The sequence below is a fragment of the Chenopodium album genome, chromosome 14 (genome assembly GCF_948465745.1).
Source record: "Chenopodium album chromosome 14, dcCheAlbu1.1, whole genome shotgun sequence".
NCBI classification, from domain to species: domain Eukaryota; kingdom Viridiplantae; phylum Streptophyta; class Magnoliopsida; order Caryophyllales; family Amaranthaceae; genus Chenopodium; species Chenopodium album.
In genome coordinates this window covers 48,149,855-48,171,905 of record NC_137847.1, presented here as the reverse complement: position 1 = coordinate 48,171,905, position 22,051 = coordinate 48,149,855, and the positions used below count along the sequence as shown (strand labels likewise).

Sequence of the window (22,051 nt, the reverse complement as noted above, 5' to 3'; positions counted from 1 at the left end):
TTTTCACAACAAGACTAGAGCAAACAAATAAAGTAAACCTAAGTTGCGTTTAGCAACCCCTAAAAAAGAGCAAGATCAGTTCCGATAAGTAGTATATAAACTAATTACTCTATTAAAATACTACAACATCACAACATCAAGTACTATTTTTTAGTAATTTTTGATAATAAATTATATTAATAGGTAAAGACCTAAGTTTGAACATGAGGAAATAATTTCCAAATTCAATCAATCATGAGTCAAAAATTGTAAGAATCATGGGATTGATCATTAATGGACCACCGACCACCACCCTCCACCATAAAGAGTAAGGACAACACAAACCGTACTTGACAGCAACGGAAGAATGCTTACCCAATACTACCAATTTCAAGGCTTGCTATTTGATGAATGTGGTGTGTATTAGTGGTCCCTCGCTTTGCTTAATTCGGATTCTAACTTAATTTAAGTGGGTGTGGAAATTTCTAGTCTTTTTTTCAGAAAATAAATGTAATTTATTAGTCAACATATTATGGAAATTTAAGTTTCATTTATCACATTATTAACAATATATAGGGTATTGGAGATTAGGTAAGTAGAAGTAGAACTTTTTACGCTCATAATAATTCTATTATTACAAAAAATGTTGTCTTATTATTGCTTTTATTTTTTCATTGTGGGGGATATTTCTTGTAAATTAGTACTCCCTTCGTCCTTTTATTAGTTCCATTTCTAATATTTATTACTCACATAATAAAGAGAAATGAGACTTTAATAAAAAGACGGAGGGAGTACATGTTTACGTAAAATTTTATTTGATAAACCAAACAATTGAATTGAAAGAAAATTCATCATACAATATGGAGTATGTAATTCATAATTAAGAAGTTACGGAGTATAATTTATGAAATCCTTAAATTTATTTATTTAAGTACATGTAAAAAGTTATTTTTTAATGGAAAGTGTCCATCTCATGATTCTGGTTGATCATAGGAAACTCAACTTTTTGTGGAAAATTATACTTACATAATTGAAATTAGACTTTGTTCTCTTCCCCATAAAATAATAATATTAAGTACTCCGTAAAAAATAATTTCAGTTCAGTAAAAATAAAATTAGTTCATTAAAAATAAGTTTTAATCAGTAAAAATTAGTAAATTCAAATAACATATATAAAAGAGAATCAGTAAATTAATTTCAGCTCTGTAAAAACAATTTAAGTTTTGACCAGTTTAATAAATAAAAATAGTTTCAGTTCAACAGAATTAAGGTGAAGTGAACAAGACCTTACTATATATATATATATATATATATATACTCCACAAATTCCTATGCTTCAATCAATCAAATAACATTTCAGATCAATTTATCACTCAGTAAAACAAACGACAATTAGGACGTTGGTCTCATACTCTCATTGATCTCAAACAAAGCCCAAGTATGGTGCAAGAAAATTACAGTATAATAATTTTTCTTTATATGTTTTTGAGTAGTAAATTTAAAATCTTCCGTTTTAGGCTTTTAGCATACTTTTGTTACTTTATTATGGACCTTTCAATTTACACACCGTGTACGTTTTCCCACATAAACCAAATTACAATTTGTTACCTAGTAATTTAATAACGAGTGAAGATTACTGGTACTATATTATTAGTGCAAAGAGAAGATATGAAAACGAGAGATAGAGATGTCAAAATTTGGGGACCAAAGGAATCAAAACCCAATGAGTACAACTACTATACCCATCAAAAGAGTGACCACGTTCGAGAAAAAGAATGTGAAAAAAGGGCCCAAATGACCAGACAAGAGGTCCTTTGTCCCATCTCGATCTTCTTCACTATTACTAGTTTGGTGGCCAAGCTAAGCACTAGATGCTCATATACTTGATTACTTGTGTATACTATATGGTTGGTTGGACTCCGGCGGTGGATGGACGATAAATTCTTGATTGTTTGATCTCGCTTTGAAGTAATTCAAACAATTTACGAAAGGTGCGCGTGTGGTTAACCATTAAACATACATGACTAAGTTTAAATGGTTGTTTTTAAAGTTATAATGCTTGTAAAGTCATGTATATGGGATAACGCCTGCCTAATTAATAGTATAAGTTCAAAAAAATTGGTGATCAAAGTTTGCTATGAAGATTGTAACTTTGATTCAAAGATAGTGAATTTATTCTTTAAAATAATAATCAGGAATTTGAATTATTAATGAAAAATCTAATAACCCTATGCTCTTCTCCTCACTGGAATGATCCAATTTTAAAAGGCTAATTGTTTGTAATTACAATGTTTGTATGAACTAGTATTAGACTTTGAAACCTAAGTTAACATACATTAGTTTAATTAGTAGTTTGGAGAGCCTTTGGTTGAAGGATATGATAATGGTGATTTTTTTTTTTTTTTAAAAAAAAAAAACTTATTTTTTTTGGAGTGGTAATTCATTCGCATGACATTCATTGTTTAAGCACCATGTTTGACTTAAATATATAATCGGAAAGATTATAAAGGATGTAGCAAACATGCTTTTAATTCAAAGTTGACTTAAAAATACGGTTTAAAAGATTATAAAGCATAAAGCAAATAAACTTTGACTTACAACTTTAAATTTCACTTAGATATCTCCATTTTGAATATTTCAAATTTACATAAGTAATTATTTCACGTAGCTAGAATACATAACCTTGATATTTCTAACCTTTATAATAAAATGATTACATGCTTGGAATGCACTAACTCTTCAAAGAAATGAGATGTCTCTTTAAATTACCTAGGTCACTATCATAAGCAAAGACATTCAAATCAAGACTAATAGTCCACAAGGAGATATCATATCTTTAATATTGTCTCGTTGTACTAATTATGTTGGATATGAGCAATAGAAACTACAAATTGTGGTTGGATATGAGCAATAGAAACTACAAATTGTCAAAACACTAGTGACGAAGTTCTATTAAAATCAATACAATTCAAAATGTGCAATGTATCTTGATGAGATGATTGTCCTTAATTCCTTTCTGAGAGCGTTCTCAATTACTCTTAAGGCGTTCACTTGATCAAAAACTCAAATTATTAAACTAAAAAAATCAAGAATTCTATCTCTCAAGAAACAACTTGTTGAGTAAGACTGACCATGAAATCAATTGTTTAAAACTATAATTTTTTTTTTTTAAAAAAAAAGTTACCTCTTAACATTATACCTCATAAATAAAAATCAATTGAAAATTAGGGAAAATCAATTCACTTTCCCTAGACTTGTTACTTATATGATTAAGCTTACTTATTCTAAACTAAATTTCATGATTAAGATAAGATCAATAGTCAAAGTTAATATCATCAATTAATAGAGAAAAACATGTTACAAAAGAAATTATATATGACAAAAAGATAGCAACATTAAAAAAACACATACAAAGTACTTTGTAATACTTAACTGTTACATAATTGCCAAGGACTAAGGTTATATATAATAGACTTTTATGTTACAATTATTTAAAAATAACTTTAAGTTAATGTAAGCAATTAAGTATTAGTTATGAATTGGGCTAACCTTTGATTGAAATGAGGTTTTTATAAAGCCAGTGCTACCAAGCCAAGAGTTGACACTACAACAATGGGTGATTAGGAACATCAAACAATATGTTCATAATGGTATGTCTCTTGAGATTTGGCCAACATACTTTGCAGTTGTTGTATGTATGATGGATTTAGAGTTGAGGAATGTTGTTGCTTTTGATCGAACGCATGAGATGCATGTGGATATTAAGCAATTTTTGTTATTAGACCGGTTTGACGGGCTTTGGCTAGTACTTGGTGATGACATTACAAGCAAATCTTACAAGGAAGTTTAGTTACGCTTACTCTATTAATATCGGTGCATGTTCCTTTGTTAAAATTGAGGTTTTCTCTGTACAGTATGGTCTTGAGATAGCAAAACGAATGTGTTTATAAAAGCTGCGGGTGCAAGTCGTGCAACTCGACAACTAGGTAATGGTCCAAGCTTTATTAAGTTCAGATTCTTATGGAGGGGGAGTGTGTAGAGTTCAGGTAATAATTAGGGCCTAAAGTTTTATACTTTTTACCTTTTGGGACCTGAACTTTATTTTTTCACTGTTTGGGACCTAAAAAAGAATTTCAAACAAATAAATTAACTATGGTTAAGCGTTGGGACCTACTAATTGTTTTAGGTTTTAATTTATTTGCAAAATAGAATTTTTACTGGTTTCTCCAAAAAATAGAGTAAGCCGTGTTTACCCAAAAAAAAAAAAAAAAAAACCTTTTCAACTCTCATTATTCATTAGAGTACTCCTGTTCATCATCAACCTCACTTTGAAGAAAAATTAAAGCTTTGAAGCTGATTTTGGTACAGATTATTAGCGGTGTGTTAAGCATGCTAACACAAGTAAGTTGTCTATGAATCTTGTACAAATTTTTTACTTCAATTTTGTTTTATCTCATATTCTCATAAATTGTCGCTGGGTTTAGGGATGTTTTGTAAAAAAAAAAAAAAATTAAAAAAAAAATTATGGGTATTCATGAATTATGTTGCTAAAATTAATGATTAGTGTTGCTATAGTGTTGAATTTATTTGTTTGTTCATGTATTTTAGAATGGTGAATTTCAGTTTGGGGTCAATGTATGCCCAGTCAATTTATGCTCTGCAATTCTCGTCTTGCTAGATGACACAATACTAGTAGAATTATCAATTATATAGTTTGACAAGATAGCATCCACACCACTAGTAGAATTACCAACCATATAGTTTTGCAACGAAAGGTTGAAAAGCTAGTTTACTACATTCTCATATTTAATTTCAATTATATAGTTCAATGATTGGATGATCAACTACTTAACCATTCCAAACTAAATCAAATGATCATACATCGATGCACGGTTTTAGTTACCGAACCATACTAACTAATGAGAAATAGAACATAACTTTTGGAATTTTAATGTATCCACTCGAAAATGACAAAAAATTCTGGAATTTTGATTATATTCTGATAATGAAATTTAAGAAGAAATAATGAAAATTTGATGTTATTCTGAAAATAAATTTCTGAAAAAATTGTGAAATTTCGATGTTATTCTTTAAATTAAATCTTACTTTAGAATTGTGTTTGAAGGATTATAATGGCTGAATAGATAATGCTCACCATCTAATGAAGAGGAATGCTAATGTTGGAGATATTGTTGTGACAGTTGTAGGGTGAGCCCCAGTTTCTCTTCTTAGAGAAACATTTAATGTTTCTCAAATGGCAAGAAATGTAAATAAAAACAACTTTATCAATATTTTATTTATTTTTTGGGTGCTGACTCACCCTTCTCTCTCCTTCCCTTCTCTCCTACTTCTAGCTTCCCATGGCTTCTCAACGTGACAATGGTGAAATATTTACCAAGATTTCAGACAACAACCCAACACCACGGCATAGACCAACCCCAATCCACCATCCCGACATCCATTTCTGGCAGTTTTCGGCGGCTTTGCCGCTAAATTATACGAAACCCTTAAGAAAAAGTGGAGAAATAAAGGGCATTGTTAACCCTAGATGGCAGGTGTTATTCGTTTTTTAATTTAACCTCAAAAGCTGCTTCAATGGTAGAGAGAAAGGTGCTTCAATGGAGGAGAGAAGCTGCTTCAATAGTACAACCAGAAAGTACAGTAAATTGTGCAAAAGAAAATGAAAAATAGAAAATTACATTTTTATTCTAGTTTTATTAGTTGAAAAGACAAATTTAACCCTATGAGATACATTCTATGTTTATCAAGAAGAGAAATAGGGAATTACTCATAGTTGTAGGCCAATGCAAGGTGCTGCTATCAGCTATGTAAGGTGGATCTTTTAGGTGCTTGTATTTGGGGATGATATGAAGAAGGCTTGCTGCTGTTTTTGGATGTTGGAAGCTGGATGCTGTTGTTTTTGTTTTGGAATTTTGGATTGTAGTATGCTATTTTAGTTTTAGGAAAAAAAACTGGAACATAGAAGGCTAATTTTTGAAGTAAATTTTTTTTTTCTTAAAAAAAATCTAAAGCTGATGTTCAGGATGTTATTTTGCTCAAGTTGGTTAGTAAATTTTTCAGATGGGTTAAATGGTTTGAAATTTAACCACAGGTCCCAAACGGTGAAAGAAAAAAGTTCAGGTCCCAAAAGGTGAAAAGTATAAAACTTTAGTCCCTAATTATTACCTTAACTCGGAGTGTGTACATGATATTACTTATTGTAAGGAATCGATCGCAAATCAAAGCTGACAAATAGAAGTTATATATATTTATCTAGAAGGTAATCGAGCTACCGATTGATGGCCAATCAAAGAGTAATTTAGAACAACAAAGCCGAGTTGATTCAAAACCCCTTCCAGCTTTAGGTTGTATTTTAAATACTACAGAGTACGTTATAATGTTGTAGACGTGACTATCCCACGTTTCATTCCTCTATAGTAATTTTTTTGGAAAATTTGCCAATTGCAGCCATTTAAAGTTTGTATTTTGCAAATTACAGTCATTTAAAAAAAATTGCAAATTGCAGCCCAAAAGTTCTTATAAATTGCAGCTTGATTTAACTTTTTTATCGATTTATGTGTCAGAAAATATTTGGTTAAGATTTTAGAGGCTATTTAGGCCTTAAGGGTCCGAATTGAGCTCGCAATAAGCAAAAAAAATAACGTAAGTGCCTCGTTTTGCGTAACAAAAATGAATCGATTTGTCGGCAACTATTTTTTGCTGTAAAAACGAGGCACTTACGTTATTTTTTTTGCTAATTTCGAGTTCAATTCGGGCGCTTAAAGGCTAAAATGGCTCCTTAAAACCTGAACCGAATATTTTTCGACACGTAAACCGATAAAAAAAGTTGAATTTATAAGAATTTTTGGGCTGCAATTTGTAATTTTTTTTAAATGACTACAATTTGCAAAATATTAACTTTAAATTGTTGTAATTTGCAAATTTTGCTTTTAAAAAAAATAAAATAAAAATACAGAGTTTCCACAAACAACTCCTTTACTCTATACGAAGTATATTAACGGTAGACTGAAGTTTGAAACTTTGAACTCATCTTGCTTTGACTAAGATCAATCAATGGCGATGAACTCATGGAAGCAGAAGGAATTTGGATTCATCATAATTTATGCAATTTGTTTCTACATCTTCATCATCAACCGCTCTCTTCAAATTTCCCACGGTTCTCCCTCTTTCACATTTTCAAATTGCTCTTAAATTTCTGTATTACCCTAATTTTTAGGCGCTAAAATTCACCAATTTTTTCTGGGTTTTGTTTTGCAGATCACTATCAACAGCTTTGGGGTCTTCGACCTGGGTGGCTTGCGAATCGACTCAATGTAAGTAATTTAAGAATTTCCCTTAAATTTTGAATTCCAATTTTGAATTAGGTTATTTGTGTAATGTGATTGGCAATGATTTGAACTTATGAGTGATTGATCAAGAAAGATTAGGTTACAAATGAACTTTTGTGATGTAATTTTGAACACATTAATTCGCTTTTGAACTGTTTATGTAGTACTGATTGTGGTTATAGAAGGATGGTATGTTATAATGTTGATATCATATTCATTACTTCATCGACAATATGGGTTATCTGGAATTTTGAATTTAAAGCTCGCGAAATCGAGTCATTAACTCATTAGCTATATTGCTATGAAATTTTAATCAGAATGAGAAAAGCAAAGATAAAGAGCAAATGAAGAACTTGGGTTTAGAGAATAGGAATTGACACTATTTGGTACACTGTTGTGAAATGCATATTTGACATCAAATGTTTCCATTAGCAGTTGCGGTTTGTGCTATGAAGCTGTTGAATTAAGTAATTTTGTTTGCCCTTACTCTTAGATATTAATAAATCCTTCGTTTCATTTTGTTAGGATGTTTCGGATGGCCAATGGAGAAACTTCCGTGGAAACATTCCAATTCTTTCGGCTGTTTTTGGAGCGTTCACCGTTTTAGCCACAAGTTTGAGGAAAACCTGTCAACTAAGAGCTAATGGGATGTCTTTAGTCTGGCTTATGATATCTTTGATTTACTTAATTTATCTACACGGAGCTTGGTATGCCCCTTAGCCTCTGCATCCAAAAGTTCCAATCTGTGATGATGTTGTAATTGTCTCTTTTCATCTGTCTTGCAGTGTCCTTTTCATCCTGTCAATCGCTTCACTCAATTTTCTTCTTGTCAAGGTATGCTCCTAAGCTTATTCAATTCATTTTGCAGGGTGGACATTTTTGGGAGGGAACCTTTTAAATTTTTAGTGTCAGAAGGATACTGTTCTTTTGGACTTGAAATTCTCCTACTGATATTGGTTGAAATGGTTGGATCACGAATTAGATAATATTTGGTTGTGCTATTGCTCAGTATTCTTATGGTATATTAAGGGAGTATGGAATCTTGTTCCCTTGAGCATTCCTCAAGTAGTTCAGTAATTTTTGCTGGAGGACATGTATCATATGAAGAATTTCGTAGATTGTTATACAATTGTAGTGCCAGTAGCTGATCACACAGCACCTTAGATTTTTTTTTTTTTTTTTTTTTAATTAATTAATTTATTTATTTTTAACCAAGGATCTATGTAGGTGTGTCAACCAAGGTAATGTCTGGTTACTAGGGTCTATTCTCTATGCTGTAAACACTTATCAGTATAGATCTTTGTCATATAGGATGTAATTATTGGTAGTATCAGATTGCATTCTTGTCCTTATATTTTTGTAAATTTTCAAAATCTTTTTAAATCTTTAATGATTTCATTTGAAAACTATCCTGTTCTTAGTTCTGTCTCTTTATTCCCTTTTGCTGTGTGAAAATTTTTACATGCACCCTGGTACACCTATTATTTACTCATTTGAAAATCTAGCAAAAAATACGCTTGATTGCACCTAGCTCTAGTCATAATAAAGGCTTTTATTTTTGTATTGAAAACTATATTATATGTATTTCCTTTCACTTATTGATTATTAAACATATTAATGGTTGATGTTATGCATTAACAAGTGTGAAAATAGAAACGTTGCCCAAAAAAAAATAAAAAGGCGGAGGAAAAATATATTTACTGCATGTTTTAGTGTAAAATCCCATCTTCCTTTTCTTTTGTCTGTTGCAGATTTTTGCAAGGACAAAGTACTTTCCATATGCGTTGTGGACCTTCAATGTGTTTTTCCTAATTTGTAATCGCGTTTATGAAGGATATTCTTTCTCCATCTTGGGGTGAGTTTATCATACAGGCTTCCTTTTTCACGTTCCTTGCTCAGGATCATTATGCTGTAATTTGGTTGATTAGCTATGTTTTCTCTCTTTCTGTGTAGGCATCAGTGGGCATATCTGGACAATTTCCGGGGTACATTCAGGTGGCACATTTGCTTTAACTTTGGTATCGTCACTGCTCTGTCTTTTTCATGGTATTGAATACTTTTTTTTGCTGGTTTATGTTTAAAATTCTATTTGTGTATGTACTATCCGTTATACTCTTAGAACTTGTGCGATAGATGTGTTGTTTGATCCGGAGAGTAGGTAAAGCTGGCAAAAGTTGACACTCCACTACTATCTGACCAGAACATGGTTAGCAGGTTTAGGATGGCAATTTGAACATATATTATACGGAGTAAATGGGTAGACATAAATGACTAGCAGTACTCATCTACAAAAGGGTTAGGTTGAGGATGACATTTCCTACCCTAGATAATCTAATTACCCAATTTGGTGATATATATTATACAAGTATATGAAAACGTCCAAGAAATTATTTTGCTGAATGTTAAAATTGTGAAAGAAAGCACTACAAATATTCAAAGATGGGCAGACTGAATTATTCTATAAAATCTTAAATTTTGATCAACTTGTTTATTTAAAATTTTCAAAAAAAATATTTGAATATTTATTTGATAGTCACCATACTCACCAATCAGAATTTTAACTAATGATCTCCTGTGGCCTGTGCTGCTTATACTTTTGAAGGGACACTTGTAACCTCCTTTGCGAAAACTTTAACTACAGAGGCACTATCTTTGAATAATAGTAGTCCCTTTCATCTTCATGATCAATTGCCTTCGGAACTACCTTTATGTCTGTTTTCTAAGCTGACACAGAGAGTCATAGACTACCGGATATACAGCACTGCTTGGATTCTGCGATTTCCTTGGAGATATTCTGGTTCAGGCCACTGCTTTTTCTGGTGTTCCTTTCCACATTCATGTTCTGTATTTGCTCTTGGCTTCATATTGCTCTGGCCAAGGTTCTCCTATGTTGGCCTCTTTGTACTTTCACTGTCAAAATTACCCATCCTTTGTGCTAAGCCTTTCCATATGCTGCAGCTGAAATACATATTGTTTGAGCTTTTCCTAATTTTCTGCTAGTAGCATAAGCTTTCTACAATCTGCTTCAGCTCCTCTGCACAGAACAACTTATCATTCCTGTGGTTTAATGTTGCTTCTTCTATTCCACAAGTGAGTTAATACCTTCCATTTTGGGATGACCCTTGACTAAGTTAACGTCTTATTTAGTTAATTTTTTCTCTATGTATTATTATAATTTTCTTTAATTAAGTCTCCCTCTTGTTATATCCTCTACAATTTTCACCTTCCTTGATTTCTGTGCTAAAATAGACGTTAGCTTATTTGTGGGATGGAGTTAGTAGGCTAGTAGTAATTCAGTGATATGAACAAACAATATTAGGCGTTATAGAATTTGTTGTATACACCCAAGTGTACTGTACACCCGGGTAATTTGCTCATTAATTTTTGCTCATTTAATAAATGAGCAAAAATATTCTGCTCATTTATTGAATGAGCAAAAATTAATGAGTAAATTACCCGGGTGTACAGAACCAGGCCCTCTAGGCCCTGGTCTTTTCACCTTAAAAAATCAGTTCAGTAAAAATTATTTCAGTTGAGCAAAAATAAGGTGAAGTGCCTTAGACTTAACTAAAAAGCTAGCATGTCAAGCTAGATGCCTTTATGGAGGCTCCAAAATATGCACATTCCACCATAGTATCTATCATTTGTATCTCCATGATTATTATTACTCAAGTGGGTAGGGTCTAGTAATACCTAGACCCTAGCCTTTGATCTATACCCAAACCGCACTTGGACTTTAAGATCTTAAATTATAAGACCCTTACCTGGTGGGAAGGGTATGGCCGTATGGGTAGGGTCTAGGGTCCAATAATAATATGGATTCTTTACTTACATTTCCTTTTAACATGTATCAACGTCTATATTTATATATGTAATGTGCAAAAAACGATATTACATGACCAATGTCCAATTTGATTTTTTTGCAGAATTAAAAGGAAGGGTAGTAGAGTAGTCACACCGCCTAAAGCCCTAAACAAAACATCCTTGTCCATAGTCATAATACAATTCTAAGTCTCGCTTGAATACATCAATTTCATCATCAAGGTCCAATTAAACTTTCACAATGTCTGGGTCTGAAGTGTTTGGGTCCATTACAGTGTATTGCTTATGAAAGATGTCTTAAATTATTGCAAACAGTTTAAAGTTGGAATTATTTTGGTACTTTTGAGATTTGAGGAAGTATGTTATATTAAAATGATGTTGTGGATTGTTCTTGGTTAATGTTGTAGGCCTTTGTTTGCAATGAAATTTAGTTGGGTTTTCAGAAAATGGATTGCTTCCTGAGACTATTAGAGTACGATAAGCCTACTTCTTAGGGGAATTTGGGATGCTTTATTTGGACCAATGTTTAGACCATTTAGGCTGAGGTCACACAGATGTAATTTGTCAATGATTTGCTATCCATGGTGTTGCATGACTCTGGTATTTTCATTGAGCTGATTGTGACACTAACAGTATCTGAAGATTGTGACAGGCACTTAGCTCTTCATTCCTTAATTTGCCTGTCTGACTGATATTGTGCTATTATGGTGCCACACTAATTATATATTTACATATTACTATCTTTCTGGATCCACCCTTTCATCGTGAATCCGTTTATTTGCAGTTGCCCTGCGCATGATAAGCTTTGGATGTGATTACCACTGGGCACAAAAAGATTCTCGCTTTGATCAAGAGGTAGTTGTATATTTTGTGCTCTAATTAAATTGTGGCCTTGGTCTCTCTCTGCACTTGTGTTTGCGGTCTTGTTGTCTTCCTACAGTCTTACCCAAGATATATAGTTTTTCTTTGCTAAAGCTAGCTGACTAAGTCATTTTTAATACCACTTATCAGTTGAATGGAATACCATTATTTAAAGATCTATATGCAATATCAAGGATTTGAACTGGAAAGTGGGTTTTGTTGGGTACAACTACACAACATAGAAGCTAGCTTATAGGGATTTTAAAATTTATTTTAAACAAAGTCCACCGAGAATGATATCTCATTATTGATGGCTTTTTGAGATAATCTAACTTTTCTTTGCTGGTTTCTGTGTATGTCTGTTCTCCAAAGTGCTTTCCCCTTATTATCATCCCATTATTCTGTTTGGTTGTTGCAGTTTGACTCCTGAAATTGTGTATAGTTTATATCTCCCTAATAACACCAGTGCTGCAAAGTTGCACAATTTTGACCACAATATATAATAGAGGGTATATAACCAGGAAGCTGCAGATCTCCAAGTGATTAAATCAAGTGACAGTGTTTAATAATTATCTGCCATTATGCTGACTGTATGCTAAGTCAAAGCCAGAGGTAGAATATATCAATTATGGCCTTTATTGCATGTGATGATTCTTAACATGCATCTAGATGCAGTGAATTATAGGAATTTGTATTTGAGACTCTATGGGCATCTTATTTGTGTTGTCAGAATATCTCTTATTGATATTGCTTTTGTTTTTTGTTAAGTAATTGATGAATTTCTCCTTTTGACTCCCTGTGGATTCTTATTTATGCGACTTAATATTGGCATAAATGCATAATTCCTAAAGATAAGAAAGGGTTGGAAATTTTCTGTTGACGATAAGAGGTTGTGTCACTCATTTTTAAGGTAGAAGATGAAATGCCTTTCCAGGAGGCCGCGATATGCATTCATGTTGTCTATGTCTTTTTTGTCTTCTTTCATGTCTGTTGCTTTTGTCAAAACTATCATGGCTTCTGGCTTCTGTGAGAAGAAGCTTGGAATTTCGACTTGTTTACACGGGTTTTGTTTTTAGGTTTTCATTCACATGACCAAATATTTATTTTTTTGCGTATGTAGAAGCATATTCAGCGTTGCTCAATTTGTAAATCAGGAAGAACATGCTACTTATCCTTACAGGTAACTGTATTCCCTTAGATACGAATTCCCTTCTCCAAACTTTGGAAAAAGTACAGGAAAATACATATTGACATACTTGCCTGACCTACTTGTGATGATTAATAAAGATGATATTTTGCTTGATTTGTTGTAGGAGAGGAGCTTAGAGGAGGAAAAATACTCATACAGCATATACCTGTGTTACCTGTTATATGCTCCACTTTATATTGCTGGACCTATTATTAGTTTCAATGCATTTGCGTCACAGGTATATCATTTATGCATTCTTTGAACTTCTGTACTTTGCAACTTTCTTCTGTCCATCGCCTTTTCTATCAGGATATTTGACTGTAAAGAACTACTTAGTAACTCCTAGTGCTTGTTTGGTTGAAATGGAAATTTCATGGTAAATTATTTCCCCTGTATATTTTTATGTGGAAATTCCAAAATCCAAGGAAGTTGCAATTCCTCCATTATTGTAATTATATGCCAACCTAACAAGAAGGGACTCAAGCACTTCCTATACTTTCATTGCCCATGTCAATTGAGTGCAACCAAACAAGCATTTAGTGTATGCAACATCCTTAATTTCTTGCGTTGCAACTTAGTAAACCGATCAAAAGTGGTTTGGGTTGGGCTGGTTGATGATTCATCTGGTTCATATATTTATCTAAATTTACGAAGAATAAGTGACAACAGGCTTACTCTAAGTTGTGAAACCTTTTTATATCATATAATTCTAGCATAGATATGATCCATACTTTAGATACATCTTCCTGTACATTCAAAAATAAAATTTTAGCCCTTCACCCGCTTTTAGATGTTTAGAAATTATTACGAGTGGCTCCTGTGATAAGATCTGACTGGCAAGCAGTTTCTTGGTTGATTCAAGTGTTGATAGCTATGAATAGGCGTAATTTTTATCATTCACATTCCTACTGAATTCGGTGGCTATATAGAAACTTAGCTAAGTAAAGTCTATTTTGATAATTTATTAGATTGCTTTGGTCTGCCTTCCCCACTCCTAGCCCATCATCCAAAGGAAGAATTCATTCCTGTCCCTCATGACTGCCTCTGCTTTCTCAGTTCTAAATCTAATAGCCAACTTTGATTGTTTAACTGTCTTGCAGCCTAATCTCTCAGGTTAAAATAAAGAAAATATGCTAAAATTTACTTGTCCCTTGCAGATAGATCAGCCACAAAATACATATTTGCCCAAAGATGTGGCTCTTTATGGGTTAAGATGGTGCTTTTCTCTTTGCCTTGTTGAGCTAATAACCCATTTCCTTTATTACAACGCCTTTGCAATAAGGTGAGATATGCTTATATATTAAACAATGATAGTATTCCCCAACATAATCTAATTTCAAATGTTGTTTCATTCATCAGTGGCTTGTGGAAACAGCTATCGGCTTTGGATGTCTTTATCATCGGGTATGGGGTAAGAGCTGCTTAGTTGTATGGCATTCATTTTTGAATTGAGCTAGTTGGTTTTTAATATGGACTTATTATATTGGGCCAGTGGTAGGGTTACCTCTATGGCTGACATTTGTTTCTGATAGGACTGGATTCGTCAAATTAGCTAATTTGAACTATGATATATGCACCCAAGTAGCAGAAAAGGCCGTCCTACTATCCTACAGTAGCATGTTTAATATTATATTCTATATATCTGTATCTATGAGTTTGCAACTGTCATGAATTCATATTCATGTCTTTTCTTCTTTGAATTTGTTCATTTATGTGCTGTTGAGAATCTATTATTGATAGGTAAGCTCCCCCTCACCCCCACTTGAAACTATATTCACAAAGATCTGAAAATTTCCATTGAGATGCTAGATTGCTGTTTTCCCAAGATTCTTTCTTGATATGTGGCCTTAAGAAGAATGTACATTGCATGTGTGATTCTAGGGATCGGACGGTTGGGGGGGTAGGAGGAGAGAGAAAGATCATTTGATGGTGCTTGTATCATTTTAAAATTTGTATTTTACTACTGCAAATTCTTGAACTCTGCCATTGGGTTTCCCACTGCTAGTCCCAAGTCTGGATAACGGAGGAGGGTTACAGTAGGCTAGTGACAACCAGTGTAAAACTTTGTCACATCGCTTGACATGATCCACAATGATTGATAGTAGTACTAGGATGGGTGACCTCTTGGGAAGTCCTCATGTTGGTTCATGTAGCCGACCCCACTTATGAGATTAAGGCATTCAGGAAGAAGAAGAAGAAAACTACTGCATATTCTTGGCTTATTTTATGTGTCTGTGTTCCTGTAGACTGCTTAAAATTTATAATGACTTTGCTCAAAAGTTTGGTCTCAGTTCTTTATGTTATGTTTTTCCTTAATGACAGGTTCTAAATTTCATGTGGTTGAAGTTTCTTCTCATTTGGCGGTTCTTCCGGTTCTGGTCATTGGTATGCAAAATTACTATATTGTTTAATTTGGATTTTAGGTACTGTATTATTCACTTGCATTTAAAACAACAAAAGTTTTTTCTGTTTTTTTTGGCGGCATTTTTTCCGAGTTAAAGTCCTTGAAATTGGTCTTACAGCTTAATGGCATTGAAGGTCCTGAAAATATGCCTAAATGCATCAACAATTGCCACAATTTGGAGAGCTTTTGGAAAAGTTGGCATGCATCCTTCAATAAGTGGCTTGTGAGGTATGGTTTCTATAGTTTTGTTTTGATGTTTATCTCTATACTAATATAAAATGACTAAATAGTTATATATGATTGGTGTGGAAGCTAGGTACCTTTACATCCCTCTGGGTGGTGCGCAGACAAAGTTGCTGAATGTGTGGGTTATATTCACCTTTGTTGCTATCTGGCATGATTTGGAATGGTAATTGCTTTGTTCAGTTTGCCTACCTAAGTCATTATAATTTATTAGTACAGTAACTCATTTATTGTAACTTTGCTTTATAATTCCTGAACTTTTGACTTGGCTGCAGGAAACTTCTAACTTGGGCATGGTTGACATGTATCTTCTTTATTCCAGAAATATTATTGAAATCAGCAGCTAAGGCTTTTAAGGTTTTGTTCTCTTGTCAAGTATATGTTTCTTCACTGTCTTATTTTGGTGCTGAATTAATTTATTGAAATCAATTATTTTGCAACCTTATGTCCCTTTTTCTATATTAGAAGGTTCCTTATGATGATTCGTGTTAGCCTATCCCAAATCATTTTGGGACTAAGGCTTTGTTGTTGTAGTAGTTATTTGCAACCAATATGAAGGTTTCTTTATCATGCTAGGTATTGGCATTGGTATAAATCAAGAACTGTTACTAGGATTAACCTTAAATACTAAATTGCCATAACATAATTATTTCTGAACTCTACCAGTCTACCTTTTGGAATTGCAGTGTGGACTGGAACCTAACTCCAGTTTTTCTTAAACATCACTGCTCCATAAAGGAGAGGAGTCATAGTACCTTCTAAGGTCTTGATAATGGGATACATAATTATAAGGCATGCGGTGGGAATATAATGACATGTTATTTGCTTAGTTTGTTATCAGTATCTTTCATCTGATTTGTTACTATGTTTATTTACTTTTAAGTAGTAAGAGTTTCCATCTGGTCATATTTTCAGGTGGAGAGTACTTTCTGGAAGTTTTTCTTTGAGGAACTGAGTGCAATTTCTGGGGCCGTAACAATTACTTGTCTCATGGTATATCTCTCATGACTCATGCAATCGAAACATCAAGCCCTTACTATCCTGCTGATAATTTTTTTTTTTTTTACTTTTGAATTTCGTAACTTTTGTTTTGTCCATTGTAATTTTTAGTGTATTTGATGGCTTTTGTAGGATCTATCTGCTGCCTGACCTTTCTAATTTAAATGACTAATAAAATTTGTCTAGCAATTTTCTGGTGGTGGGAGTTTGAAAATTAATTCTCTATAATCTTTCTAAGTAACATTTACTTGCTTTATTGCTTGCAACTTTTAAGAAATATTATTGAACTATAGCCTGGACGAGCCTACTGGTGGAGCAATATTAAGTGAAAATCATATGTGGAAAATGAATTTACAATTTATGTTCCTGCTTTATTTCATTAAATAACTTTTAGCTAGATGAACATGGTGCGGCAAAAATTTAGTTTTTATTGTAAAGAACTCATGGCTGTGCTTGATTCTTCGTGCAGATTGCTAATCTTGTCGGCTTTGTTGTTGGACCGTCGGGAATCAATTTCTTGATTTCTGGTTTTCTTCATAAAGAAGGTATTAGAATTGGATTATCCTTGTTATGGTTATTGTCACTCAGCCTAAGGAATGTTTATGCAACTTTTTTTTTTCAACTTTCCACAGGGCTTCCTGTACTCGCTGGCATATTTTTCACCTTCTATCTAGGAACAAAGGTATGTTGAGTAAATGAGTTGATTAGTTCTTTGGTAAGAGATTCAGCAAATTTTACTAACTGGACCCCTATTCTTGTACAGCTTATGTTTCATATTCGTGATGCTAGACAAAAATCATCTTGAGTTGACACTGGAAATCACATTACTATTTTAGCTGTCAATGTTTCTATGGGAACTTCTGACATGAATACATTCTCTTGAGCGATCATATCAGTTGAGCTTCTAATATCATATCATGTACTTGACCGCTTGAGGCTTGAAAGCTGTGACATTATGGTCTTGAATCTCAAGAAATTAAGAAGGAAAGAATATTGCAGCAATTGAAAGTCAAGAATCGATGTGTTAATGACTTATGGTTGAAGACATTCATCCTAAAGATCTTCGAAAGCAAATTTTGTGTACAATTTTTGTGGTAAAGCTGACACCATGTTTCATATCAGCCTGATCGATGCAAATTATTAAATCCCTGTAAAATTTGGCGGTTTGTATAGTATATATGCAGATTAAAACCCCTCTAAGATTTCTTATGTCAAATGAAGTAAACTACACAAGCAATTAAGAGTCAATGGTTCAAACTATGCTTTTCAATGTCAGGTTTATTGTTTGCGCACAAATTTGATACTCAGTCCCAAATCCATACTTTTCTATGATATTCTTCAACCATCAAGCCATTCAATATCACAACCATTTTAGGTCACTATCCTACAGTTCGATCCTCACAAGTGCATGGTTACTTGATTAATGTTATTTCTTTTCAACACTATCTCTATATTAACTTTGACCATATTTAATTACTAATATGTAAAAGTATTTGTATTATGTAATTGATGTAGGGGTAAACTCAATGTACATTTTCAAAGTAAATTTTTTTTTGGTAATTGTTAGTTTGTTACTCCCTCCGTCCCTAATTGTTTGCTCCACTTGCCTTTTTTAAATTTCCTTAAAAGATTGCTCCATTTTACTTTTGACATGTTTTTCCACTTGCACTCTTTATCTCTCTCCTCATTGATATTTGTGTCAACCCATGTGTACAATTTTTTGTCCAAGCGTTAATAAAGTAAATTTTTGGTTTGGAACAAATAATTGGGGATAGAGGAAGTATTAGTTAGTCAAGGACTCAAGGTAGGTGATTAGAGAGAGATTATATATTAGTATACCACGGGGGTATTGAGTAATTCATTACCAATATTGTCTCAGCAACCAATCTTTTATTTGGATTTATGTTTCCTATATAAGTTTAAAAAATATATTATAAAGCATTACATGATGTACATTTACTTTAGAATTAATATGATCTACTTTTAATGGGACAAAATTGATGAATGGATTAGGGCAAAGGGGTGCATATAACTTGTGTCTGCCAATGAAATTAATACTTTTTTTTTTTTTTTTTAATGAGATTAATACTTGTTAAGCTCTCAATTAGAACATTACAATAGTGCGAGTTGCTCTAATAATGATGTAATTTTCAAGGATAAGTTATTGAGTGAAGCTACACATACATTAGTAGTATGTGGGCCAAGTATACAACACCACTTAAAAAAATTCAAGTCACCATAACCAAAAAAAAAAAAAAAAAAAAAAAAAAAGAAAAAGACTGGGAGGGAAAATTTTGGGGGTGGGGGGAATTCGGGTGTTTGGAGCCATTTGGTACAAATAGGCAGGATTTCTTGCTGGGAATTTTATTGACGCTGTACTACTACGTTACCAAAAAAATATGTTACGTTACGGTTGTGACAACAAATATATTACGTTACCAATAAATACAAATTACTTACTAGAGATAATGATGTCCTAGTCAGCATCATTAATGAAGAGAGACGGTTTAGTTTATAAATAAATGGTTCGATTTGTAAGCGGTTCGTTTTATAAACGGTTTGGTTTGTACACAGTTCGATAAAACGGGTTGCGGTTTGTAAATGGTTCGGTGTAAATGTTTTCTACCCCGGTTTAAACGGATTCGTGTTGGAAATATTTCGGGTTAGAAACGGTTCGGTTCTTATTCGGTTTGATTTGATTTCAGTTCGGTTTAGAACTGGTTCGGTTCGTTAGAGGTTTCAATTCTTATACGGTTTAACATTATTCGGATCGATTTGATTTCAGGAAAAATACGATACGGGTCGATTTTCGGTTTCAAATAATCGGTTTTTAATCTATTCGATTCTCATTTGGGTCGGTCGATTTCGGGCAGTTAAACGGTTTCGATTTGAAATTTTACATTGCTATTTCTCATAGTAGTCTCCATATTTGGATAACCTATTGAACTGGTTAAAAACTATATGTCACTTTAAATTGGTTTGCTTTTAAAATAATATTATTAAAGAAGAAAAAGAGGAAATCCAAGTCAATCAGGCTGATTTACCAACTTTGTAAATCAGGGGGTATATTGATAATTTTAGTAATAAAAATGGGGACAAATAAGTAATTGAAATCTTCTTCTCTTCTCACATCAGTACATCATCAATGGTTGTTTAAAGTATTCCTCTCCTTCCTCCCCATGAGCAATACCATTGTCGTTGAGATGAAGATGTCGTCGCGAAGAAGGTGCTTTCCCTAAAGGGTTAGTATGGCCCTAAATTTACACTCTTTGCTACTAGGGTGTCGTTTTATCTTCGCGGCGTTGGGCCGGGTCATTACGGTTGAGAAAAAATGAACAAGAAGAGGAAAGCCTCCGTGGTTGATCGACGTGAAGACAGATTGTGGTGGCTGTGATGGACTTCGAGCGGTGGTGGTTGCTACGAACTTGCAATCGTGATAGAGTAGATCTGAAATCCTAAAATCTGTTTTTTTTGTTTTTTTTTTTAAAGTTGCAAAAAATTACCCAAATGCCACCTGATTTACAATGTTTGGCAATCAGGCTGATTGACTGGGTATTCCCCGAAGAAAAAAACCCCTTATTCCCTAACATCTCTCCCTTCCCTATATTTTTATAGTCCATACTCTGCAAAACTGCCTCTACCCCAACGAAACACTAACCCCTCAAAAACTGGAAAAAAAAAAAAGAAAAAAGTCGGCTGCGGAGTTGGACACAGCGACATCGCAGTGAAGTTGCCTTTAATGGTTAGCCGGAGAAAAAATAATCGGACCCTTTTTAATTTTCTTTTCCGTCAAATCTAAATAGGAAATTAAATGAACAAAAAGCATACCTTTTTTTTTTTTTTTTAAAAATATCTTTAATTGTCTATTAGTAAAAATTGTAACAAAATAATATTATGAAACTAGACTTTATGACTAATCTAATGATATATAATATAATAACATTTATTTATTTTATAGAGGTGAAAAAATTAAGTCAACATGGTATGTGTATAGTGCGAAAGTCAAAGTGATGCATTTAAAAAAGAAACAGAGGGAGTCAATAACATAAAATAATACTAAAATAGACACCGGAAATGACATGTGTCACTTTTTGGTGCACTTTTTTCCCTCCAAAACCCCCCCTCCCTTTTTAGCAAAAATCTTTTATATTTGGAATATTTGGATCATACAACTATAATAATATATTATCCTAATCTTATATATTATCTTTATAATAATTATATTCCTTTTTATTTCGTATTCTATTTACTTAAAATCACAAGATTTTGAAACCTTGTAATTAAGGGAGAATAAACTATAATTTAGAAGGTTGAAATATGATGGAGACTTGAAGAGTTTAAAATAATGAGGGCCAAAAATACAATATTAACTGTTAAATTACCATTATGAAGTATAGTTGTACAATAGTGGAGTTCAATGGAAAAAAAAAAATTCTATTCATGGTATTGATTTGAAGTCTTATAAAATAATAATAATTGAATGATTTTTCTGTTATTTTTTTTTTTTTTTTGCAGCATTCGTTAAATATTTCTGTAATAATTTTACTAACATATAACATTTTTTTCCTTCAAAAATTTTATTAACTATTACTAAAGCAGGTCATGCTTACATCGATCATTTTGGACATATGTCAAGCTATTATTAAAAAAATTTCCACCAATAAGTGTTAGCTTTAAGTTTTTTTTTTAAACAAATTTTTCTACTTAAGGCTTGTTTGACATCGTTTTTAGTTTTTAGTTTTCTGTTTTTTTGAAAACAAAAAACCAAAAACAGAAAACAGGAAAAAGGTGTTTCCTCTTTTCTATTGTCAGTTTTCAAAATTATCATGATTTTAATAAATTTGACTAATTTTTGATTTATTATAGGACATTTATCATATGGTTTTTAAAAACAAAAAACCAAAAAAAGAAAATCACAACAATGCCAAACGAGCCCTTAGCTTATTTTTTAGAAGTACATTGTATAGTATTTTTTTTGGGACTAAATTAATTTATTTATAAAAAGTCATACAACATCTACGTTGTATAGTTTTATGGGTAAAGCATGCATCATTAATATAATATAATGTACACTATTTTAAAATATTTCCAGCACAACTAATCAAAAATAATTTTTTTTTTCTCAATTGCAGTTTTAATAATTTTGGCCGTATTATTTCATTTTTTTTGTTGGTATGCATTGCATTTCTGTTATTCCACCTGAGT

General features: G+C 32.7%; 1 protein-coding gene across 2 annotated transcripts; it reads left to right on the top strand.

The window, feature by feature from the left end:
* The first annotated feature begins 6,963 nt into the window (after window positions 1-6,963).
* LOC145579393 (membrane-bound O-acyltransferase gup1-like) lies at window positions 6,964-18,106 on the top strand. Of its 2 annotated transcripts, none has more exons than XM_081636639.1 (19): window positions 6,964-7,156; window positions 7,258-7,313; window positions 7,854-8,035; window positions 8,114-8,162; window positions 9,080-9,183; window positions 9,289-9,323; window positions 11,935-12,005; window positions 13,132-13,191; window positions 13,325-13,438; window positions 14,358-14,482; window positions 14,560-14,611; window positions 15,523-15,585; window positions 15,723-15,832; window positions 15,921-16,013; window positions 16,123-16,204; window positions 16,763-16,840; window positions 17,316-17,391; window positions 17,479-17,528; window positions 17,610-18,106. In XM_081636639.1, exons 1-19 carry the CDS (start codon window positions 7,054-7,056, stop codon window positions 17,649-17,651), a joined length of 1,545 nt encoding a protein of 514 aa, XP_081492765.1. In that variant the 5' UTR covers window positions 6,964-7,053; the 3' UTR covers window positions 17,652-18,106. The 2 variants fall into 2 exon arrangements, with proteins under 2 accessions (XP_081492765.1, XP_081492764.1); XM_081636638.1 differs by having other exon boundaries at window positions 6,966-7,156; window positions 9,282-9,346.
* Window positions 18,107-22,051: the final 3,945 nt, after the last annotated feature.